We start from the raw sequence: 26,212 nt of genomic DNA on the forward strand, positions 1-26,212 counted from the left end.
GTGTCCCCGCCAGCTCGGCCCCACGGCACGGCCACGGGCGCCGTCAGCCCGCAGTGCCGGGCAGCTTCGGCACGGCAGCACCGGGGCTGCTGCAGCGGGGCCGAACCGGGCCGTGCCGGGCAGCGGGAGGCGGCGGTGCCCGGGGCAGGGCCGGGGGCGGCGGCGGGCGGTGCGAGGCGCAGGCTCCTCCCGCGGGCAGCCCGCCAGCCCCGCTCCTCCATCCCTCCCTCCCTCCCTCCCTCCCTCTCTTTCCCTCCTTCCCTCCCTCCCTCCCTCCCTCCGCGGCTCCATCCCTCCTTCCTGTCGGCGCTGCGCACTGCTGCCGCCGGAGCTGGGCCGCGCCGCGCACCGCCCGCGCACCCGCGGCATGCGGCCCCCTCAGGGCACGGCCGGGCGGCGCCGGGTGAGTGTGGGGCCGCGCCGGGCGCCCGCTCCCGGCCGCTCGCACCTGGGAGGGGGCGGCCCGAGGGGCGCGATGATGGATGTTCCCTCCATCCCTCCCTCGCTCTGCCCGCCCCGGGGAGGTGCCGGCCGGGAGGGGCGGAGGGGGGGTTGGCAGCCCCACCGGGACCCAGCGCGGCGGCGGCGGGGATTTTCGGAGAGCCCCCGGCTGCCTGCCTGGTGTCGTGCGGCTCGGGGCTCGGCCGGGGCTGGGGACAGGTGGCGGCGCCGGGGGCGCGGCGAGGGTCGGAGCCGGTGCGGGCGCAGAGCGCGGCAGCCTCCCTCGGGGCGCGGGGGGAGACCGGCGGCTCCTCTCTGCCGCTGCCGGAGCCTGCGACTTAAATAGAGGCTGTGTTTTGTCAACAGCTCATTCTGCTGGCCGGCAGGTTGGCTGGCTCGAGGACTGAGCAGCGGGTAAATACTATTTATGCCTTTATTTTATTTTATTTTATTTCATTTTATTTCACTGCACTTCACTTTATTTTATAATAAGTAGTACCCTTTTGAAAAACCGAATTTAGGAGGGGACTCCAAAACCCCTCCTGTATTTGGGGAGCATCCAGACATGCTGGGTGCCTCTCTGCGCACTGGCTGTACAGGGACTCTGGCACAGCGGCAGCTGTGTCTGTTTTGAGTGATTGAATTTCTGATGTGTCTAGATACCGTGTTTGAAAACGATCTGTGAAAACCTTTGAGGCAGTTCTGTAAAGAACGTTATTCCCTTGTAAGATTCAGCGTGTAAATTTGAATTGACTATTTAGTACTGGCAGGCTGTGTGTTACTTCGGTAGGAATTGGTTATATGCTTGCTTGCTTTTTCAGTTGTTATTGGTGTTGAATGCCTGGGAAGTTTGCTATGAATGGGAGTGAAAATCTGGATAGGTATTATAATCACCTCTTACTGAGGAGAGTGGGATAGTGAGCTGATGTGTAGGAATTGTCACTCTGATTCTTTTTGACAGACTTTTACACTTAAAATTGCCATTGCAAAAATAGTCAAATATTTATATTCCATTATCAAGGCCATGTCCTGTCAAAGTTCCTTCAGGAAAACTTGGGAATTGGGTTGACTTCCTGCTGTATTTGAAACTCAGCTTGTTACCTAACTAAGACAGTGTAACTTGCCTTTGATATCTCACCTGGAGGTCCATTCTGCCTTTTCTCCTTACTGTAGAAGAAATATTTAAATTCTTCCTAAACCCTTAGTTCAACCCGAGCATGAACCCAGACTGCTAATAAGGCTAAGCAGGTTTAGTAACTGTGAGAAAGATTGAACTCTATGTCATGCCATGTTCCCTCTCAAATCAGCATGTGGCATTGCCAGCTGAGACAGTATGTTTTTTTGGTGTAGATCCATCAGTGCCCACGTGCTCTATATATAAAGCTTTGCACATCCTGTAGGGAAGAATGCATGAATGCCTTGATCTGCAGAAAGTCTGTGCTTGTCCTTAGCTCATCAACCATTTTATGCTGCATGATTTTGGTGATAAAGATAAGCTTTGATTTCTCTACATAAAGGTGAGAATAGACCTAGAAGTCTCCTGGATTTGGCCACAATTTGAATGAAGATCAAAACAAAAATTATCTTTGATGAGGGAAAGGATTGGATGTGCAAGAGACAGGAGCAAATGCCGTGAGTGTATCCACAGAATGAGTAGCAAGCACCGTATCTGCACTTGGCTATTATTTGTCAGCATGAGTTGCTGACCATTAGCTGGAGATAGATCTGCAGGTTACTTGGGAGAGGATTAAAAAAGACAGATAGTCTCAGTAGACTGCAGGGCTGTGATCTACCCTGGAAAAATTGCAGAAAGTCACAAAAGGAACACTTACAAATCATTAAGTTGGAGCTGGTTTGGAATATAACTTTTAGGGAGTCAGTAGATCACCCAATTTTGTTTGCTTTCTGTTTACTAAGTATTTGCATCCTTTCATCTTATCTCTGTTTCACCTATTCAAACTTTTATCAGCACTACTGAGTGATAACAGTTTCCATTGTGCACTCTCCAAACGCACCACTTTAGTCACCTAGAGCAACCAGCGGCAAGCATTATCTGTGAATTAGATTGTGCAAAATCCCTTTACAGGTGTGCTGAGGAAAGGGAGAAACTTAACCTTCAGGTGAGGGCATTCTTGCAGACTTGCCGAAGGCAAATCAGGAATACATGGGAGCAGCCATATGGGTGGAGATGCTTCAGCATCTTAAGAGAGGAAGACTTTTTCACAGGTGGCAAAGCTGCTGCTGCTACTCTAGCAGGTATTCATAGGACTTTAATTTCAAGCACTTGCTGAGTTACAGTCTCTGGCTATAAGGTCACATCTATTTCAGCATCATGCAGCTGAGGGTGTTGGAAAATGTTTAAAAAAATATCTGAATTTATTGACATCCATATATATCCATTAACATCCAATGCTAGAACAGAATCTCTAAATGTATTAGAAACAGCCCTTTTAGAGTATAAATGTTGGATTGCTTAATCCAATGAGTATCTGACAGCAAATTATGTGCTTTATGAAAAGATATATTTAAAGATGTATTTAAACAACCTAGATGTTTGTAAATACTGACTCTATCTTGCAGAATGCCGTATATCCCAAGGCTGATGTAGATGAATTATGTTTTTCTTTTGCCCCTGAGATTTAGTTATGATTATTCTTGACCGGTAGGCATCAAATTTGTCTAAAAAAAGAAAAATAAATTGCTTCTAGATAAGACTTGAGAAGTGCTCTATGCTCCAAAGCTGGTTGATACATTTTGTTCCATAAACAGTTTAATGTAAAAGATGACAATAATTTCTGGGACCAAGACCTGCAGTCCACAATCCTGCACTTCCAGTGAGTGACATCTCACAAGGACATGACTGTAGCACTGAGTCAGTGGTTGCTTAGGCTTCAGAATCGACAGAAGGGCTGGAGGAGTCTTCATCCTGACTCATCTGGCACTTTGAGTAGCCTGAGGTGTTTCTGATACCCCCACAAGTGCTGCAGTGACTTGGGTTGCTTCAGAAAAGGGAACATTCCTGCTGTTTTCTTCTCCTATATCTTTAAACAAAAGCAACAGCTTTTTTTCTTCGGAACCTGATTCTTTGGTTCTGTGCTCATTTTATCAGCAGGTACAAGCAGGGAGTAGTTGCTTTGTGAATCTTGAGTGTTTAAGGCAAGTGGTGTGGTCCTGTCAAAGGTGAGACTGAATCTGTGCATGTTGATGCCTACTAAGTTTATCATCACCTCTCCTTTTATTTCATTTTTCTCTCTAATATTTACCTGCAACTAAGTGGGATTTTCAAACATGTCTCTATTAGATTGAAGCATCCAAATTTGGGTTTTATACATGCTTAAATGCATTCAGGCATGATCTTCCAGAATCATATGGATTTCTTCCAGAGTCATTAGCATGGCAATGATGAAGGCCATACAAATTCCTTGATGAACAGCCCTATTTTCTTACCTGTATTTTGCAGGATTGAGGGGCAGTTAGGATATCTATCACTAGAAAACACAGAAGTCCGCTGCGTTCTTTGCCTTCCTTCTGTACTGACTTACAAACTAACAGATTTTAATTAGAACAAATAATCTTTGGAAGTTCTTATCTATCCCTGGGAAATATATTTGGGGGCTGTTTTTAATGCACATTATCATTTATTTGCTGCTCACTGCTATCCTCCTTCCTCTGGAAAATTTGCAGTCCCTACATTTACAGTCTGTGGGAGCCCTGCTGCTGTGTGTGTCCTTAAGGTCCTTGAACTCCTGCGAGCACCAGAAGCTCAACAGGGCCTTTTGCCACTTTGCTGCTGTCTGCCTTTCCCTGCTGCTGTCTCTTGGAATTATTCCTAGTAGCAGGTTTCACTGTAAGCAGAAAGTGCTTAGGCTAAAAATAGCTCCTAAGCCATTGGTATGAATGTTGGTCAGGGTGTAAGGTTTTGAAGGGCATATGCACCCCCTCCTTTCTGTGCACTGTCTGGAGCTGGCACTGGAGTGAGGTCAACTGTTGCTACAGCAGAACCAGCTTTCCCTTATCCCACAGGCAGGGAACTGCTGAGTTGTCAGCTGTTGAGTCCAAATTGTGCCTTTTACCTCAGGGAGCACAAGTTATAAAAGCATGTGTCATGGAAACAAGGACAGCACTGTGGCAATTCCCTGCTCCTTCTGCCTTGCTTCCTACCCTGCCAAAAATCAGACCCTCAGCACAGCCCAGAGCAGAGGATGGGCTGCTGTGTTGGCAGGTTGGTTTTAGCACTACCTCCCCCCTCTATTGGGCCGTGTGTTGTCAGGGTGCAGTCTTCTTTCTCATCCCTATACCCAGGAATTCAGGGGCAGTTTCCTGCAAAACCAAAAGCACAGCCTTTCAGCCAGCCTCAGTCTCCTGAAATTTCCTTTAAGTAGATAAAGATGTGCTTTCTTGAGGTTGATTTTATGTTGCAGCATTCTCTCCCCAGTCAGCCAGTTTCAGTGATACAGGATCATTGGTTAGGAAATTATTATGGGGTTTTTTTCTTCATTTTTGGTGGAGTTTTTTGGAGATTTTTTTTTTGTTTGTTTGTTTTCTTTTGTTTTGGAAGGGAATGGTTCTATATTGATGAGTAATGTTATGCTAGTGTTCTCTGCCAGTATAGCTTACTGCATTTTCATCAACAGTCAAAAATACTTTATTATGGAATATACGTATATTCCAAAAATAGAGGTGTGCATTTATGCTTGCTTTGTACCTACAGCTACACTGATAACAGCTTTATAATATTGTCTGAACCTTGATAGTTTCATATCAAGGTTGCCTGGTAATTTGTAGTGCATAATCATGAGATTTAAATAAAGCGATGTATTTGAGTGTTTTCTTTAGGTGATAAACACTCTCTGAAAAGTATGCTGGAGTGTTTCTTATGCTTGCATAATTTTGTTGTTATTGCATAAGTTGCTTAAAGGTATAATGAAAGTACAAGCAACAGGGGTGGTTGAGGGTGGTTTACTCTATCAATCTGGCTCAGAAATGGTCCATGTTTTACTTCTGGGCCTCAGCCATCCACTTAAGCTAGTTTTGCTCCCTGAATAAATCAATTACTTCCCTCCAAGAAGAAATGCAGGCTCAGTTGACTGCATGTAACTCAGGCACAGTTGAGCATTTTTCTGGATGGTGGGAGTATGGCCTATGGCGAGGTTGGCTAGGGTGGTGAGCAGAGCAAGTCAGCTCTCTCCAAACTGGCTGGCTTGATGCCCTTGAATGCCCTCCACATTGTGCCCTTGGGCATGACACACGTTTCAGCCTAAAGCTTTAAAAAATTGCTCTTTCTTAATTTCAAACATTTTGAACACAGAAGAACAGGAAAAGCTGCTTTGGAGCCAGCCTGGCCACTTGCTGCAAAATTGTCTAGCCCAGACTCAGGGTGGTCTCAGTGTGAAGGTGAGCCCCTCTGCAGCATTTAGGCTGTGGGTGAAGACACCTCCACACTGCAGTCCATCAGGGTGGTCTGAGAATATCTGATATACATATTTTCTTTTCCTTTATTGGCTGCATTTCAAATTACATGCATGTTTGAGAGTTGCACATCCCGCATATCTTGGAGAATCCATAGGAAAGAGAAATTTGGACAAGTGAAAGAAGAGTCTTGACTCTGCTCAGCGTGGGGCAGGTCTGGGCAGTTGCCTTTTGGGGTTATTTGGTAGTATCTGCCTTAGCCTGGCAGCCCTTCTCCTTTCCAAACAGGATTTAGCACAGTCATCCAGAAGCTCTTGTGCCAAGACAGCAGTGCTGCTCATCATGTGATGTAACTATGTTTGTATGGCAGATCATGGTTTTGTCCTTCTTGAACTGGGTGCTCTAATGGCCTCTCTTAAGTGTAGAAACAGTGAAGACAGAGCTTCAAAATATTTTTCTCAAATAATTGGTTTGAATATTACTGCAGGGCAAAAATGCTTCCTAAATAAAATGAACTTCAGAAGAAAATTATAATGGTCAGTATCATAGGTGGAGCTTCTGCAGATTCTGAAGTCCAGAGGGTGAATGTAACTTATAAGTATTCCAATTATAACTAATTTTCACAATAATTCATGTTTTGGATCAGGTTCAGCCCTTGTGGCAAGGGACGTGTGACCTCTGAGGTTTTTACAGCTACTCTGGAGCTAAAACCAAGGAGATAAGCTTCTAATGTTTAATCCTAGGCAGAAAAAAGAGAGGAGGTGAGAGAAAAGGAAAAAAAAAAAGAAAAATATTTATTTTTGTTGCAAGCTTACGTGTTGTCTTGAGTTATGTGCAACAAGAACAGAAGTACTGTATGTGTGAGGTGAACTTAAATGTCAAACTCCTTTAGGGCTTCATCTAGTTGTGAGGATATTAACATCTGTTCCCTAGATTCTACCTGTTCCTCTTCCTTTTCCCCTCCTTCCCCCTGCTCCACACATTTCCAAAGGTCATGGCTGTGGGAAGCCTTTGGTGCACAGGTCTCAAGGCACGTAACTCATATTTCATCTGCTAGAGCAGCATTGTCACAATTCCCAATATAGAACAGCCTTCTCCAAATTAAAGGTGATTGGTGATTTGTTTTTCAAGATGATGGGAAATTTTTCACCAAATATTGCCGCATATTTCAAAAGACAGGCTCAGTCTGGATGTAAATCCAGCAAGATGTTGGGTGACCCTTTTATTGTAAGTCTTACCTCAAAGTCTGTATTTTGTACCTTTCATATTTCTTCCTTCACCATTAAAATCCTTTCTAAAGTGAGATCTGTGCATGATTTGTGCTAATCTAGTCAGATGGAGTAATGTGAACTAAAGGCTTTAATATAGTAAGACTTGCATTGAACCCATATTTAGAATTTCTTAGTAATTAATACACCCAATCTTATTTTTATTTCAACCAGTTCACTCCTCCTGTGAGTACCTTTGCCAACACTTAATTAGTTTTGCTTTTCACAATGTTCGCTTTTCAGTGGAGGTCTACTACATGGCATTTCCTCTCGTGTCTTACACAGTGACTTAAGTTAAAATCCTTTCTCTGTGTAGGTAGTTGAGAACTGTGACCAAGTAATCTCTCTGAATTAAATAGTTACATTGTGTTAGCCTTTGCAACAACAGACCCAAACTGTTCAAAGTAATAATTTGATCCTGAGTATAAATCGACTTTGTACTGGATGAAACCATTTCCACTGCTAATGAATGGCTAGTTTTTCTCTTGTGTTCTTGGATCAACGGCTTTTGTAAGGTAGCTTGATCCATACAGAAAAAGTTGTTAGGACTTTTATTTTCAATATCTTTTATGTATTTATTTGCTTGAGCTGATGTTTTGAAAACTGAACGTTTTCCAGTTCCTTCCTCATATTTCAACTAGTGAGTGGTGCAGCTGGTGTTAACATGCAAAGAATGCATCCTTGAAAACGTTAGATTCTTGTCTGCTATCCTTTTCCCCTGGTGTATGCATACTTGCTAATCAGTAGGTAGCTCTGGGTTGAAATTTGGTCAGTGATTACTGCAGACAGAAATGGGAGCAAGTACTCAGCATTACAATAGCTGCTGTAGAATTAGGTCACTAACAGGCTTTCAGCAAAATAGTGTTAATTTTCCTCTTCACACACTCAAACACATAACGTATCCTTATAATTTCACATATTTTCTGAATGATCCTCAGGTGTGGCATTCCTAGCAATGGTTTGTGTGAGTCTTTCAGCTTCAGGTGCTTCATGTGAATGCATTAATAGTTCAGCATTCAGCTGTCCTGTACTGAAGACTAAGGAAAGAGCTCCTGCAGTTGGGCTCCTGCCAGCAGTGCAAATGTGAGTTTGTGCATACCTTCATTCATAAGTTAGAATTAGTCATATACTTATGTTTCTGAAATTCCAGAGCAATATGTGTATATATGTGGTTACTGAGGCTTATTATCTTGCTTAAATCTGCAGTGAGTCAGTCACGAGCATCATTCCTTGGCTGTCAAATTCCTCTCATCAGAGGACATAGGTGACCTCTGATAGCATTAAGAGCTTTTTTCATGAGACCTGAGAACTAACATGAATAAGATGCTGCAAGCTAAACCCAGCTTTTTGATGAGCTGATCACTTTAAGAATTTAACAAGTACTGGTAAAAATTGCCTCCACTCAATCTCTTCTTTTCAGGTAATGACCATTAGTTTTTTGCCGTACTTAATGATAGTCACTTGGTTTGGTTTTAGTTTTTAAAATTTTCTTATTTGGATGAAATCAGGCATTTGTCACTTGCATTTCTAATACCTACATAGGTATCTGATCTTTTTAAGCTCCTCTACTGTGTTTTACAAATCTTTTCTGTGTATAGTATTCTAAAGTAAAATACTTATATCTATGAGGTGTATGTGTTGGCATCTAAATATGTTTTGCATTTATAGTCCACATGCAGATTCTGTGAATAATTCTTTAGTATGGGAAATTGCAGAAATGGGAAAAGCAGAGTACTCTCCAAAGATGTTTGAGGTGGTGTTATTTGTGTAATGCTTTGTGAGTTCTAATGACTTTCTTCGTGATGAGATTGGTGCAAGCTTTTATAGAATAATATTTCACACAAGGACTAAAAAATTATGTGTTGGTGTTTCATACCATAAAATTAAATGTTCTACTAGTCTGTGGATTTCGACAGGTGAACCTGTAAGGATGTGCTTGGCCTTGTGCATAATGTGCCACGTGTCTAGATAGACCTGAGTAGATTCATGAAGAGCAGAATTTTTCCTAAAGAATAGAATACTGGAATAGAAACTAAAAATAAACTGAAACAGAACTTCTGATCCATATAACTACACCCAGATTTTAGTTCTCCAGTCCTCCAGCTCTTCAGGTTCCCCTTTCCCCTGCCTTTTCTTCCCAATGTCTGGCCACCTCAATTTGCAGCCACCAGAGAGACCATTGAGAATTGTCGCACGTCTCTTGCTCCCGCAGTCAGACTTGCTCAGCACTTTGGAAACAATAGCTGCTTCATCGCTGACTTGTGAAACAAAAAAGTTAAACATATCAGCAACAATGCATGAAAAATGTGATGAACAACCTTCCACGGGAAGAGGTTTTTCCATTCTACTGTGTAGGATACAGAGTTTATTGGTGTCAGAAGCTAATAAGTAAGAAATCCTTCTTCTTTTGTGCTTTATCTGCCAGCTCAATGCTGAGAGAATTAAACTGTGAGATTTACTAATAATAGCAGGAAGGAAGAACCCTGTTAAGCATAGATAGAAGAGTTGAAATGACTTCTGTGTGTAAAATCCAAGGTGTTTTTTCCTCTCCTCAGCCCTTTTTTATAGTCACCCTTCAGAAAAGAAAGACAAAAGAGAGCTTCAGGAGGTGAGTCTCACTTTCAAGGGAGGATTGAGGGAGAAGAGGCAGATGCAAGTTACAGATGCTATAATGATGGTCATGTGAAAGGGATGTGAAGATGTGAGACATGGTCTTAAAAATTTCTGTTTAATTTTCTTATCCTAACAAAGAATCATGTCAGAAGAGAGTTGTGGAACTAACTCACTCTATGTCCCATTAGTAGCAGTCTCAATCTTGTATGAGCTGCTTTCAATTTTAAATGAGGTGTAGCATCACTACCCTTGCAGATGCTGCTGTCTCAGCACTTGCTGGTGAGTTATTTACAGGGACTTAATTTTCTTAACTTCTAAAAGAAATAGCAGAAAAGCATTGTTTTATTTTACAGCAGTAAAAACCATGGATCCTAGCCATCATGTGTATTGTTTTAAAGTGTTCATATCTTCATTGCTTTGTTTCTTCTTCTGAGCATTATTTTAATGGTCCAGAGTTGCCTTTGCTATTTCTCCCTGTTGAAACCAGGACAACATCCCTGAAAAGTACATTTATAGTAGTATTTTCTATTCTGAGACCCTCAATGAAACACCTAGACAGCTGCTAGGTTTTTTTACATCAAGGAAAATAAACTTTCTAAGATAGAAAACCCCATCCAACAGACAAAATATAAACTTTTCATTTATATTATTCTGAAAAACTTTGGAATTTTCAGAATCTTTTTTGTGGACTGAGAGATTTCAGTCTATATTTGAATTCTATTTACAGTCATCTAGCAAAAATTGAAAACAAAATTTGAACTTTCCTTCACGTTTTCTTTTTAGACCATCTGCTGCCTAAACTGAATGAATGATCAGTCTAAATTATTGGAAACCGAAAGCTGGGTGTTAATTTACTTGTAAAACAACTGCATCTTGTGCCTCTCGCATTGCAATAAGTGGTTTGTTTTAGTCAGGGCAATACATTTAAGGAAGTGCTGCATTGTAGAGGGGATAAGGAGCACACTAAAACTGATGTGAGGCTGTATGTTTCTTGGCAGCATCAAAGTCTATTGGATGGGTAGAAAGGATAACATGAAAGAGTCAGTTTATTTTGAGGCACTGGGTTGCTGAGGTGCTACAAGATCTGCAAATGGACCATAAACCCTTTGCAGGGTTATGGTGTTAGAGGAGCAGAGCAGCAAAGAGGAGTAGCGTTGCCCTCTGAAAGCTGGGTTAGTGTGCCTGCGTGTCTTTTGGGTGCCTGGCTCCAGTGGAAGCTGTGAGCAGCAAGAGAATGAAGGAGTACTGTTACCATAAGCAGGCATGAGAGTGAGCCCATGTACGTGCATGAACTGTGCAGTTAACACAAATTTCTTGTAGCCTGTGTCTGTGAGAATTAATCAGGAAAGAGACCGTCTCCAGTATATTAATTAGAAGTCAGTATTTGCTGAGTGCTTAGTGCTCCTACTTTGCCACCTTAAAAGGAGGGACATGCATGTATATATGCGTAAGTAAAAAAGTCAAAGGGTAACAAAGTACAATTAAAACAGCATTTGAAGGAAATACATGAAGGAAATACAACTGCTGTGTAATTACACATGGACTGACTTGTTCTGATGATGTCCTGCCGTATTGTATACCTTTCTCCTTTGTCAAGATTGGAAGGGGAATGGCAGCATTGAGGGCCCATTTGTGTGCAGAGCAGAGAGGAAAGTGTTTGCCAACCCCAATGGAAGGGTCGTCATACATGATAATATGCTGCAGTATGTCTTCATGTGGTCCATCAGATACTTATTAAGAGAGGAACTACAACCGGTCTTGAGAGCTTTTAATCTCAATAAAGATTAGTACCACAGGAATTTGTCAGAAAATATAGATCTGTAGTTTCAGGAATTACCCATTTCCTTGATTAGTAAAAAAAATCAATTTATTTCTCGTAAGTGATTCTCATTCCTTACATTCATTCTAAAAGCATATTGCATAACTGTTGTTCTTTATTCTCAATATATTATTTAATGCGAAAGCTGCATTTCAGCATTTGATCTATTTATGTGCTCTTTGTACACATGAAAAGAGACTTACTTTGGATTTGGTTCATTGTACCTTAAAAATAATTTGGATACCACAGGTTTTATTGTAAACAATGAAGGATTCCAACCCTTGGGTCACTGCCGGTTTTTTAAAAAAACACACTTGGAATTGCTTCAGTAATTATCAGTGTTCTCTTATAAAACTAATTAGGCTTTTCCTGTGATGGAAAGAAGATTAAAGGTCGTATAGTTCAAAGTAAGTTTTTGGATACTTCCAGATAAAGGAAAATAAACTCTCATTAATAAGGTCGACTTCTTAAATGTTTGTGAATTCACAAGGGTGTATGAGCTGAAGAGAACCGGCAGGGACAGTATTATGCAGATAACATGACTTCTAAGGAACAGCAATTTTATTCTGCAATCTTTATAAAGACTGAGTGATGTGGTCTGGCCCTTGAACCTGACACTGAATAAAGTGCAGCTGACAATGTGGGCAGTTGACATTTTCTTATGAAGACGTGCTGTTTTGAGAACTACACGGTGGCTAACAGTATCCTCCAAAACTGAAATGTGCTTTGAAATAATTAGATTATGTTTTCTTCCAGTTACATGTCAGTAAAATGCAATAAGCACTGGAGAAGTGGAAACTTCTCTGTTTTCATTGGATTCTTGGTTTATGTACTAAAAAAAAAGAGGTGGGTGCATTTTTTTTCTATGCTTTGCACCTGTATTAAGTATTGAGAAGGCATAGTGGATAGCCACTGGAGTCATGATAAGACGTATTTTTTAGTAATCAGACTTCTGTGCATTTGCTCACTGTGCTTGTTCCATGCTGTGTTGCAAAGCACAAGAATTCAAGGAAGTGTGTTGATCATGAGGTCACCAAATTCAAGTATATCAGGAAATGTGTGTAGCTGAATCAGATTTATTAAAGTACATCCCTCGTCTCCATACAATATTAATTTGCCAGTTGTAGTAAGTATCAAGAAATTTTTTGAATGGGTTAAAACGCAAGTGTGTAAGTGACTCTGAGCTGTTTCCTTCTCCTGCACAGCACAATAACCTACAAGATCAAAAATTCTCTTTTGGCCAGTAGCATTCCTTAACCTTCACCCTTTTGCTTTGTTCTTTGTTCAGATGATTAGGTGTTTTCCATCTGCACCTCTATGGCAGGAGAATTTGTGCTTGTTAATTTGAGCTGACTTCCTAAGGAAGCTGGGCTTATCTGATAATATGTTGTCCCCTCACCCTTGCAGTAACCTTTGAACACACTGCTCAAGTTCAGTTCAGTCAGGACAAGGAGGTGAGATCTCTACTGTGTCCTTACAAACATGGTGAAACTCAGCATCTGGATGGAGAAACCCTGCTGAGGAAATGGCTGCAGAGTGAAGTCAACCTTTACTGTTCTGCAGTCCAGACTTTTCCAGCATGCCTTTTCTGATGTCTAATAAGGCCTAGGGGTAATCTATAATAATATTGTCCTAATATGTAACAACAATAAATCACGAACAGGCTTGCAAATATCCCAAAACATATTTAGTCTATTTTTGGTAGTATTTGGGTTCACTGTGTTTCACAGAAGAGTTTGTTTTTTGTTGTTACCATCTGGAGAGCAGTGCTGTGCTCCTAGTAGTCATTGGTGTGCTTGCATTTAAACATGTACTTGATGACTAATTGATATTGCAAGGACTTCCAAAATCAGGAGTGAGACTCCCAATTTTTCCTTTGAAAGTGTCCTCATTCTTCTGAAAAATCTCACGCTAGGAACACTGAACAATGCGTGAAAAAAATTACTCTAGTAGGACTAAGAGTTTTTAAGTTAGCATACAGTTTAATTGAAAACAGACATAAATCAATGAGAGCAAAAGGCAAAGTGTCCAAAATGCATATTTTGCTTGAAAAACAAGAAAAGTCATCTAATAAGTTACCTTTTGATTGTGGTAGAAAAATGTCATCAGTTGTTGCAGTGTTTCTTTGCTTTTATTGCCTTTCAGTCCACTGCTCTACCTGAGTGCTCCACCTCTTCAGTATCACTGTGCTTTTTTCTTTCTAGCTCATCAATCCCAGCAGGGGTATTCTTCCCAGTGGTCTCTGTCTTGTTCTTGTTTGGTGGGGCTTTTTTGGTTTACATGAGTAACATGAAGGAGTCTTCCACTGTACTTTCCAAATCCATCTCAAAATTGTATACATTTTGCAAATATGAAGTATTTGATGTCTACTTCTGCTACATATTTTCCTTTCTTTCAAAAGGCAGGTCCTGAATGTCTCAATTTTTGTGTATGTGTTGTGCTCTCCAAGAGGTGCTAAATGCTTTAATAAAATCATCCTTGAGTTGTGGTGCTTGTTCATGAATTTGTCATCTCATGCCCTTGCCAGGGAAAGGTGCTTCTCATGCAAATCGCCACCTGGAAATAGCCTGCAGCTTTCCCAGTCTGCAGTTTGCTTATTTGTATTTCCATAGTGTCTAGCAGTCCTGGAATCAGAAAAAAAAAAACGAAGAACTAAAAATACTGGAATGCAGATGCAGTTGCAAGTTGGCCTTAGAAGCTGAGACAAGTGACGTACTTACTCCATCTGGGGTGCACTTTTACCCTTGTTGGTAAAATTTCTTGCTAAAATACTTGTGTCTGTAGGTGGTGCTTGAGACCAGGAGCTTTGAAAATGAAACACTGAAGTGTTGATCCTTGCACTGAGCTTGTCTCCTGACTTCTCACTTCTTCTTGCTGGAGGTGCCTGCAAGATTAACTGCAGTATCTCGGAGGTGATGCTGCTGTTTGGCAGCTAGGGGAGGCAGTGAGGAGGGAGTTTTTCTTCTTGTGCTTTACAGGAAGAAGACCCTAACAAAACAAATGTCTCATAGGACTGTAAGTTTGGCCTTGTGTACTCCTGCACATTTACTGAATAATATATTAACACCCTGTCTTTGTTTTCTTTTCTTCCGCTGCAGATTAGAAGACATTTGGTGCAGATAGGAAACTTAAATTATTTTATCAGCTTTCAGAAAAAGGAATAGCAGATTTTTAAATTAATTCCTCAGAACTGGGGAAAGCCAGATTCCCAAATGGGACTCAGTCTCCGTTTATAAACAAGTTTCAGTGATTCATGTCCTGCAAATCTTTAATAAAGTGGAATAGTGCCATGTTATAAAACAGAGGGAAAGCCTGCATCTAGATTACTAGAGATTTTTGTCTCAACTTCGGAAATTTTTTCAAGGAGGTGAAAGAATGTACTCTATTGAAAAACAGCCAAGCTCCCTCTCCCTCAAATAAATCTTATTAATTTTTTTTTTTTTTTTTTTCATTACTCAGCTAGCTTTAAAGTCAAAGGCTGAAGCCTGTGGGATCAGCTGTGCTAAAGAAAGGCAGTTCATCTTCCGTTTCTGTGTTCATTGCTTTTACTGTCAGCTGTATTGGCCATTTGCTTGGTTTCCCAGAAATGTGTACTTCTGGCATGGTTTTTCAGATAGGGGAATTTTTTTGGAAGCTTTCAGTTGGCAACAGTAGAATGCATAACTTGATATATGCATTATTACCTGGATGTGAGTGTGTTTTCTTTCACTTTGAAGGTTGAATTAGTATCTTTCAGCAGAGACAAGTAAAATGATCTTTCCCCACCTGCTGAGGAGAGTAATTTTTCTTCTAGAAAGGTTTGATCTAGGCACATACATATCACCTGCATTTCTGCCTGATAGTATTTGGGATGATGGCTGTCTGCTATTGCCAGAAATGCAACCTCTTATCATTCTCTACAATATTTTGGTGGTATGCTATGTAATAATTTTCCTTGAGAGCTTTTAATATCCCATTTGGTGGTAAATTATTATGATACCTTTAGCTATGGAGGCAAAATAAAAATATTAACTTGAGAAAATTTATTGGCCAAGACACTTCTTCATTTGCCTTTACTACATATATTTTTACTGATTTCATGGTTTCATCTAGACTTCTTGACTTAGTTTCCTAAACCTTTTGTATAAGCTGTCTTTTTAACCATTTCTTTTCAGGTATCTGTTTATGGAGCAGAATTATATATATAAAAACTCTGGCAACTAATCCTCAATTCATAGACGTTTTTAAAAGATGTATCTGGAGGCTTGTGACTGTCAGATCAGGCTGCAGGCAGAAAGCAGGCTGGAAAGATTATTGATTTTTTTTTTCTTTAGCTTTTTTGTTTGTTTGTTTTCAAAGTGGTTTCCAAGCACTTGACTATGAAATACATTCAGAGACCAGAAAACTCAAAAGTACAACAAAGCTTTGAAGAACTTTTGTGCTTAGAGAACTGGTCTATTACAACTGACTAAGAAAACACTTTTTTTTTTTTTTAAGATAATTGAGCATTTGGGCAGCTATGCTAAAAAAGAAAAGATACACAGAGCCAGTTAAGCCAAGAAATAAGTAGTAACAAACACAGTCAGAAAGAGACATACCAGTTATTTTCTGCTTTCCCCTTTAAGAGGTTAAGTCTAAAGAGGCTGGTAATTTCTTAGCTGCCCTCATTTCTTTGTCACAGAACCTTTTACCTTCTTTACAGCTGACATGGTTTTGAGGCAAAGCTGTCCTCACATATTTTCCCATTATTGTCCTGGAGTAGTTTTCCCTTTCTGATCTATCTGATCATTACAGATAGATACAGTGCGTAGATGCACTGACTGCATCAAAATGTCTTTAAAAGTAATTTAAAAGTCCATGATGACTGTTGACCTTTTTTAAATATTGGCCACCAACTGCTGGCTTCAGTGGTTAAGAATCTGAATCTAACTGTTCTTTTGCTACCTTGTCTGTGTAAAAAGAAATTCAGAATTTCTTTTTTCTGACCACAGGTGCAAAGGTAGCATGACATAAAGCCCTGGGCAGAAGTCAGGGCATTCCCATGTGCTGTACCTTCCAACACTTATTATGGAATCCTGCTTGTAGTAGCTGCTCTTAAAGAAGGGCAGTTTACACTGAAGCCTGTCATTCATGCCTGCTGTTGTTATGGCATGAATTTGCATGTACTTTCTGTATGCACCCACAATTTTTTTAGCATGGATTTTTGGGAGGCTCTTTCCATATTTTAAAATTTCAAAAGTGAAAGACCTTTTCAGGCAAAGACTTTAAGGTGAATTTGCTGTGCAAACACACTCATGCTCAGTCAGGAGGTTTGCAGTCCATTTGAGGATGAGATTGGAGTCTGAAGTATTAAATAAACAGCTACGTGGCAGCTTTGTACAGTATCTGAGGCTGGATCACACACTGATATTGAGTCAACAAGGTCTGAATGTAGGAAAAAGCAAATATGTCATGGGCTTTGTAAACACATAGGTTTGCCTTAGGAAAGTTCCTTCATTGTTCTTGGTAATGCTCAGGCCTCAGGGCAGAGATGTTTCAAAACTATGGATACAGCAGCTTTGGTTCACTGAGAAATGTTTATTCCAGGAATGATCAGAAATCTAAAAACTGAGACTGGGAAATGGTGAAAAAAATTGGAGCTTTTAAGGGAGGCGCTATTGGAGATCTGATATCAGTCATCTTCTATGTAAGAGGTTGCTGCAAGGCAGAGGATAAACTGTTCTTTGTCTGCTGGAGATAGGACAAAGTAATGTGCTTAAAATGGACCAAGAGATAGTTGTGGAGCACATTTGGAACGCTGATGATAGTGCCAGTGAAGTGACATGAATATATTGCCCAGGGAAATGAGATTGTTATGGGATGTGCTATTTTTTTAAGATGGACAACTGTTAAAAGTGGTTTAATTCCAGTAGCTTTTTCTAGTGGAGACAATGGACTTAACACCCTTCATACTGTTTTTCAAAACAAAGAGCTGCAGTGTAAAGACAATTATATTTAGTAACAACTGGTCTGGTTGCACTCCCAGGCAACCATGGTCAAGGTTTTACCTTCTTGTGACAATGTTGAGCTCTCTTGAACTAAATAAATATCCATGCTTCTAAGAGTACCTCTGTCTAGAGGATAATATGCTTTTCATACCTTTCAGGATAAGGAAAAACATCCATGCCTTGTTTGAGTTAGTCTTGAACTCACGGAAGGCAGCTTTCATCCAAAGAAAGTAAACTTCCTATTTTTAAAGTACTTGAGCTATTTTGTAACTTTTTAATTAAAACAAGGCTATAAATGGGAATCTTTTCTCCTGACTAATGGCATTTAATTATGTGACATGTGGCTTCTAATTGCCAACTTTTCAGCAAGTTATAAAACGTGAATAAGAAAATAAGAGCTAGGGAGTTTATGTTTGTTATGAAAGGTCGTGGTTTACAAAACTCTCATCATACCCTGCATGAGACTACATAGGTTCACTTCTGTGCCTGACTCTGAAACTGAAATTAAAACTATTAATTTCTCCTAACTGCTTGAGTTAGGAGAACTTGGTATGACTCAGATTTCTTGTAATGCACTGCTATGATGTTACTCTTAAAACTTCTGCAGTAGGAGGACAACTCAGTGAGCTACGTGTTGAAAGAGGTGCAAAAAACCAGATTTTCCTAAAATACACACACACATACGTAGTTGCTGAATCTACCTCATAAACCTGGCAGGACTGAGCAGGTTTTGCATGTATCTACTCAGGTAATGTGTTTAGAGACTTGGGATTAACATGAAAAGCTTGAGATTTAATTAACATCACAGCTCAGTTCTCTCTTCTTCAAGTGGCATCAGTGCCTTTTAATCTTTCCTTGACTTTACCAGCTGATAGAGGACTGTCATGTGATTGTGCTCTAGAGCTTGAAATTCTGGGTTTGGACTTTTCTGCAAACTGGAAATAACCTTTGAAGAAGTCCTCAGAAAAAGATAAAATTTACATATACTTCATAGACTGAAATAGAAATTAGTAATTTTATTCATGTAACTTCCAGGCCTGTCTGAGTGGTATGCACGCTTTTTACAAAGTTGGAGGTTTATGAGCAATGTTTAAACCTGGAGAGAACATTCCATATTTTCATTAATAACTTAGAGAAATACAATATGAGTACGCTGAGATACACCAGAATGCAGAGGGAGAATTTGGCACAGAGATAAATATATTTTCTGTGCTGGTAGGTTCTTGATTCATCTTTTCCTGGATTTGTCAACCTCTGCTCCTGATCTTGCTTTTAACAAGCTGCACAGCATGGATATTACAAATTTGGAATATATGAAAAATACTCTGTGGTGGCAGTGTATCTTAAATTAGTATTTGTTTTGTGAGGTTTTCTAATTATTTGAGAACATGCTGAAATTAAAATAATTACTCAGCTTTATGGGTGCCCCTCCATATGTAACAGTGGTCTTGACCATAGCATTTCTCTCATCTCTTGTGCTGCCTGGACCTTTCCCTCAACCTGGTTATTGCAGACCAAGAGAAATGGCCTCTTGTGAGCAGCTCTGAATTATTTGGCATAGTGCTGCTGTGTTTCTCCTCACACAGTGCAGATTGGTAAAGGACAGAAGAGCATTTCATGCATTTCCAACTGTCCCCTAAGTGAAGATCCCTTAAAAAAAACAACCAAACAAAAAGCCAAGCTCATAAAAATACAGGGAATGAGGGAGCACAGTCCTGGTGGTGCAGGGAAATTCAGTGTAAAGGGATTTCTTTTAAAATTACAGAGACTTTTACACAAAGTTTGTTATTCTAATGATGTTTATCTGGCTTTGGAAGATATTCTGAGTCAAGGTCAGGAGCCTTTCAAAATAGGATCCTGGACAAAATGGGAACAAAGCTGCTCTGTAGGACAGGTAGGCTTGGTCATATTCTCACATGAAAATCACCCAGCTCCTGCTGTTGGTTGCTGAGAAGATCTCTGGCTACGTGGTCTCTGGAAGGGTGCTTATGTCTTCACAGACTTCAGGTAGCAGGGAAACCGTGCACCAGGTATTGACTGAGCTTTTAGATGGGTTTTCCTGCAGTTTTTCCCTTTTGAGAACAAAATCTGACAGTGGATGATGTGTGGTTGGAACTGAGTTCACCAGGGTCCTGCTGAACAGCTGACCTTCTCTTTTTAAAACAAGAAGCTTGTTAAATCTTCAGTGGACACACTAAACATGATACTCCAGATAAGTTTTTACTCTGAGGTCAGTGGTTACAGCAAGAATTATTTTTTGAGAAAGAAATGGCTCCCTTTTTTTCTCCATTATTTTTCTTCCAGGGGTCATTAGTTAACACTGATTGAACCAGTGATCCTGGGTGGTCAGATCTGGTTCTGCAATGTCTTGGGCATCCCATAGCTTTGAATGAGAGCTTTTTGGAAATTGAGCAAAGGAAAGAAGAAAACAGATGGTGTGTTTGGTCTTAAGTGCATAAATTAATCAGAGGACATTTCCAGTCACGGTATACAATATCCTTTGTGGATCTGGCATTTCATCTAAGATGAAGAGCCTTATCCTAGGAGAATACTCTGCCATGTCTGTTCTGTTCTGATATTAGATAGTCCTGAAGAGTACCTATGAACTGCAGAGTTTTATATGTCTATGATTCTTGAGGAAATGTCTTACAGAAAATGCATGAATCAGGGAGTTGTTGTAACAGAGAAGAGGTTTGTTTGCCAGATGAAGGAAAAGGAGTTGCTATGCCTGGGAGCATTACTGAAGAAGAAAAGTATATGGAACAAAAAGTGGTATTTGTGGCATACCAGGTCCAGAATTTGAAACTTCTTTTTTTTATTTATTTATTTCTGTATTTAATTTTAGAACTGACCAGCTTGTTGGAAGATGACGTTTACTCCTGCTTAAAGCTGCTATTTTTAAAACAAACAGTAGAAGAATGTGGAAGAACTCAAGCCCCCGCTGCCTTTTAGCACTAGCTATTTTATGCTTAAGAAGCTTAATGTATGGCCAAGAGATAGGTAAGTTTATTGCAATGTAATTCACTAACTCCTTTTTCTCTGTAGCTTCTGTACCTTGTAATTGCATTGCTTTCCTACTATAAGTATGTTCAAAACCTGTCACCTCTGTGGCCCCACACCATCCCAGGATGGAGGCAGTGCCAGGCCTGGTCTCTGCTTTCCACCAGCACTCAGCAGCATCTTGGAAACCAGTGCAAAACTGGGTGTTAAATTCTCCATAGTAACCACTGATAGTCTGCATATGCATTGGTGTAAATGTCTGCATTGAAACCTTTTTGCTGTATATGTTGGCCCTCTTCAGCCATTTCACACATTATCATTAACTGTCCTTCTGTCATTAATTGCCCTCCATGTATGACATGGAGGAGAGAAAAAAACTCATTATGTTAAAATCAAAGCTTGTGGTTTTGCTATTGGCCCAAAGCCTGCTTATTAGGCTAGGCAAGGAACGAGTATTGTGGAAAGAGGCAGCTGCCTCTGTTATACACATGAGTTTAAATCCAGATCTCAGGTACCTCTGCAAGTCTGTGGCTGTCTAATCAGGCACACAAATCATTCAACAGTTTTAAAATACTGGCCAGACATGCATGCAATAAAAATTTAAGGAGAATGGCTGCAGATGTGAAAAATAGCAGTTGTTTTACAGTTGCTCATTTTTGACCTGCAGTTTTTTACTGTATTTTTTATATTATTTCAGGCTCTCCAGGGGACCCCCAGAATTTGAAATGTGTAACGCACAATTTACATAAAATGCTCTGTACTTGGGATGTCTCTTCTAGAGGAAGACATGGACAAACTGACTTTTGCTACACTACCAAGTAAGTCCCTCTACATACCTGGTTAAAAATACCAAATTGTGATGAAGGTACAGTTTTTCCTCAGTCACTGCCCATGGAAATTGTGATGGTGTTGTTTCCCAGCATCTCCCCAGCAGTTTTCCTTGGGTGGTGCTTCCCCTAGGCCCTGTTAACTCAGGCAATGGCAGGGTTTCTGGCAAAGCTGTTCCATGCTAATAATTTGCCTGCCAAAATCTGCTTGCTGTTTTCAAAGGACTGGAAGATGCTCTTATTTACTCAGACTTCTCTGTGTGTCTGCCTATCCCTTGCTCAGAGTTTTCATAAGGGATATCTTCAAAACAGGTTCAGTCCAAAAGGAAATGAGAGTTGGAAGCAGTGAATCCTGATGTTGTGGGCCAAAGCAGTAGAATATATGACACAAGTGTTGAGATTCACGTGGATTTTGTGTGGAAAAACATGAACAATCTCTCAGCGACTGCCTTAGAACCTTTGTAAATTTTAAGCTGTATTAGAGGAAACGTAAAAATTATTTCACAATTGAAACAGCTTTTCTGAAGTGAATGCAAGTTGAGAATTTTGAGAAAAGTTAAAAAAACTTAAATCTTCTGTGTGTTTTTTCACTAATGAGAACTACATGTTCAATTCCCCATGCTGTGCATCTGCCAAATACTTATCATGTGCTAGGGATGAGTTCAAATCCATTCTGCATTTTGATCCTGCCCCCAGTCCAGATATTTGTACTGTCTTTTGTTTTCCTGCAAATTCTGCAGGCAGCCCAGACTTTTCCTTGGGGTCCCAGGGCTTGGCTGCACTTAGTCCACCTACATGCTTGATTTTCTGTGTCTCATTATTCCTGCTGCATTGCCAGCTATCATTCCTATTTAAAAAACACCATATATATGACTCTGTGGCCAGAGTTCAGAAGTGCAGAGTTCATGAGGTACTGCCCTCTGAACAGGAACAGTCATGTAGCTGCTGCAAAGCAGGACAGGCTGGGGTCCCTGAAGCAGAAATTCTGAGATGAGCTTGCAGACATCTCTGAGGGAAAGAGATTTTGTTTTTCAGTTCCCCAAACATCCTCTAATAATATCTCAGTACTGAAGAGGAACAGCCTTTCTGAGCACTCAAGTCTCAGCTGGCCTTTGCTAGCCCAGAATCTTGTGTGAATCTTAAGAGTTCAACCCAAGCTCTTGACTCCAGCTGATGGGAGCTCCAGGGTCCTGTTCCAGTTCATGAGTGAGTAACAGTCCCTCAGCAGGAAGTCTGGCATTGTTCTCTCTGCTTTCCTTCCTGCCGTCATTCCCCCAAGAGGAAGGTCTGGATTTTTCCAAACTTTCTGCCTTTCTAGTTGCATATCAGTGATAATGAGCAAAGGGACTTGACCCATCCATTATTGTTTCCTGTATATATCTACATCTTCAAGACAAAAGCCAGATCACATTGTGCTGAGCACTGCACAAACATTAAGCACAGGCTACATTTTCACCTGGGATCTTAGGAATCCTCTGCCATGCTCTCTGCTCTTTCCCTGTGAGCTGAGCAGCAGAAGGGAGCTAAGATCTGTTCTAAGACGTGGACGTGGGTGGTAATCCTTCTCTTTCAACCCATGTGAGGGCACATGGGTTTTAAAGAAATGGAGGGAGAGTGAGTCAGGAAACACAAAGGGAGGGGACGATGCTATTAGGTTTGGTTTGGGGTTTTTTGTTTTTCTTATTTCAAAATGTTGATTCATGGTGACTAGGTTTCAGAAACATGTATTTTGTTGGCCTCAAGTTTAATTAGATGTTAAGAAAATTTTTTCACAAAAAGGTTGTAAAGCATTGGAACAGAGTGCCCAACGAGTTGGTGGAGTCAGCATTCCTGCGAGTGTTAAAAAGCATATGGATATGGTACTTAAGAACATGGTTGAATGGTGAACGTGGTGCTTGTGCTAGGTTAACAGTTGCATTTGATGACCTTAAAGATTTTTTGCAACCTTAGCAATTCTATGATTCTATGATTTTGGTTAAAAAGCAAGGTCTTCACTTTGAAGTGTTCTCTTAACAACTAGTTGGTTGCATTTTGCAGCCACTGCACAACCTACCACTGTGATAAAAGTGACCTGAAAGATGAGGGAATGCCATTAATCTGATATTAACCAAAGCCCAAGCAAGTCCTTCACAAACTCAATATGGAGTTTTCTGTTTATTACAGAGAATTTGTGTTTTATTAGTGTGCAAGAATAGGACTTAACTTGCCTTAGCTTCCTATCAGCTGAAATAACTGTTTAATCCTGTCTGTCCTTTTAGTGACCTTACCCCTCAAGTGTGTTTTAAAACTAAGGAGAGAAGAGTTGAGATTCCAATCCCAGAGAGCTCCATCACAGTGACAATCAAAAGCTCTGGAACTGCTTTTGCTACCAGAGAATTTGTAATTCACCAGAAAGACATCTGTAAGTATCAGGTCATATGTGTGTACCTAAGGCCTTTATACTATGTTTAACAACGTTTCAGATGCTTGCAGGTTTCTTTGACAATGTTCCTATATGTAGAATGTTGATATAGTGACTCCATGAAAAGCTTCCGTATATTTTTATAGATTGTGTTCTCTAACCCTTCAAGAGAAGGAATACTCCTAGTATAAATTAGGAAGCATTTGTAAACAAATTCCTAAACTACATACATAAGTAAATGAGACTTTTTCCCACTTCTTTCCAGGCAAAGAAGGAAATTGTAAACAGGAGATGGCAGTGATGCAATCTGCCATGCTTGCTCTAGTTTTTACCTTTGGTTTCCCTGCTTACTCCTTCAGTGTAGTCAGATTCTAATGTCAGTAATGCTTCTTATCCATGGTTCTGTTTTCAGTCAAGAGCAGCTCAAGAACTTATACAAAATGCAATTCAAAAATATTTGGTCAACATGATAAGTCTCTCAGTTCATCACAGGTTATTGTGGTCAGTGTATTGATTGTGCTGAATACTTTGTAGGCTCTCAGATCCTTGGTCAGGACTGAAGCTGGATGTATCACACGTATTTTTAAAATGTTTTAGCTTGCACCAGGCCCAATGAACTGCTATAACCCTTATATTACCAAGGTTCTTCCCTGTTTCTCAACCTCTTGCTTCACCACAACACATTTTTAGAAGAGATATTTCTGTTTAATCTCCATGTCCTGTCCCTGTCAGGATCTCATGCCCTTAATACTTCTTGTAGCTTAAAATCACTTTCCCTGTGATCTTCAGAACCTCATGTGAGCTTCTTCTATCCAGTGCTTCTGGTCTCCTTCCTTGCCACTCTCCCTTTTGTTGCAAGTCCCCTCTTCCCTGCTGGTCTCCAAAACATCTTCTTTTGGGGATTTTTTTTCCCGCCATTCTCCCTAGAAGCGTTCTCATGCACACTTCAAACACTGCCACCATATTTCCTTTATCATTGTGGTATTGAAGGAAGGTTGGGAGAGACGGGATATCTTCCCTAGTATGCATTGCAAAGAGTCATATTCACAATCAGTTACTTGCCCATCTACATGCTGAGGTGTTAAAAGAAAATGCTACCTGATGATTCATCAGCACCTATGCTTTCCTGAGAACTCTCATGCTCAAGTAGCCACAGAGCCTTGTTCTAATTAAACAGAGGTTGAGTTACATGTTTGTATGGCTACTAGCCAGTTCAGAGCGCAGGGATGTGGCTGTTAAACACCTGTAGGGCTGGTGCTGCTGACTAATGACCTGAAAATGACTTTTTTTCCTCCCCCTGCCTCTTTTTCAAGCCTTTATTCCTGTCACTCCACACATTCTTAGTTTAATGCCTGACTTTCCAACTTCCACATTGAATCTGAAGTGGAGTGATAATGGATCGGTCTTCCCATATGGACTGGATGCCCTTTGGCAGATTCAGATACTCCGAAAAGAAGCTATGGAGGTAGTCACACAAGTAAGTACCTTTCTTCTTTTATGAAAAATATATGTACAGTTTTTGCCTTTTGTAATGTTCTGAGAGGTCACTTGAACAAAACTGGGAACGATGAAGATAGTAGAGCTTTGCAGGACCTGAGTGTAATTATGCTTCTGGCAGGTAACTTCTTGTTAAATTTCACAGTTATGGGAACACTGGCTACTGTACTGTTGGTACTTGGTCACAGCAATTTATTTTTTTTTCTGGTACAGGGACTTTGGAATTAGAACTTACTCATGAATTTGGCAGATACTTTACACCATTGTCTCTGTGTCTCCAACAGTGTCTCCAGTCTTGGTCATCTCTGAATGTTCAGCTTGCTATTTTCTTTTTTTGTAACCAGAGTTCTTCCAGGCCAGTTTGTAGCTCTGTGCTATAAATTTTAATAATGGACAAAAGATGAAATGTACAGCCTGGGAACTAATATTAGACGGGTTTTATTTTGGAGAATTTGAAACATTTATCTGCCTATGAGATTCCCAGGGTGCAGTATACCTCTTTAAATGCTTGGGAATCCTCTTGCTCTCCCTCAAATGTCTGCCCTCTGGTATTTCTGGCTGACAGTCTACCTAGCTGTTAGGCTGTTTAGCCACTTAGACTTTTGGCCAGGTAAAGTCATAAAAGTTAGGTAGAACACTCCAATAATCAAGGAGGATTTTATGATTTACTTCACGATTTGCCATTCTGTTGACACTTTGGAGATTATATGTCACTATTAACAAGTGCTCATAAGCTCTGTCTTGGTTGATTTCTTGGTGCAAAACCTTTGCAGGTTACTTACTACTCAAAACTGACTCATGAAGATGCCATTCTTTCTTGGAGCTGGACATCAGATATGCCTTTGGAGTGCACATCACACTATGTGAAGATTCGCTGTTACATTAATGCAACACAATTTGTTGGCCCCAAGGATTGGAGTGACTGGAGCCCAGCAAAAGTAATCCCTGGTATGTTTGTTCCCTTGCAACCA

The 26,212-nt window shown here is 40.5% G+C and overlaps 1 protein-coding gene across 2 annotated transcripts in view; it reads left to right on the forward strand.

Moving 5' to 3' along the window:
- Positions 1 to 271: 271 nt before the first annotated feature.
- The window catches only part of LIFR (LIF receptor subunit alpha), a 52,855-nt gene continuing 26,914 nt past the window's right edge, over positions 272 to 26,212 (forward strand). Inside the window, exons 1-6 of one of the 2 annotated variants that reach the window (XM_054652581.2) lie at positions 272 to 403; positions 20,362 to 20,516; positions 21,214 to 21,334; positions 23,602 to 23,744; positions 25,058 to 25,221; positions 26,015 to 26,189. In XM_054652581.2, the coding sequence (XP_054508556.2) occupies positions 20,435 to 20,516; positions 21,214 to 21,334; positions 23,602 to 23,744; positions 25,058 to 25,221; positions 26,015 to 26,189 (685 nt within the window). In that variant the 5' untranslated portion in view covers positions 272 to 403; positions 20,362 to 20,434. Of the gene's footprint in view, positions 404 to 567; positions 856 to 20,361; positions 20,517 to 21,213; positions 21,335 to 23,601; positions 23,745 to 25,057; positions 25,222 to 26,014; positions 26,190 to 26,212 lie in introns of those variants that run through there. The other variant, XM_077171175.1, reaches the window with a different exon arrangement.

This window comes from Agelaius phoeniceus, chromosome Z (genome assembly GCF_051311805.1).
Source record: "Agelaius phoeniceus isolate bAgePho1 chromosome Z, bAgePho1.hap1, whole genome shotgun sequence".
Lineage (NCBI taxonomy): Eukaryota > Metazoa > Chordata > Aves > Passeriformes > Icteridae > Agelaius > Agelaius phoeniceus.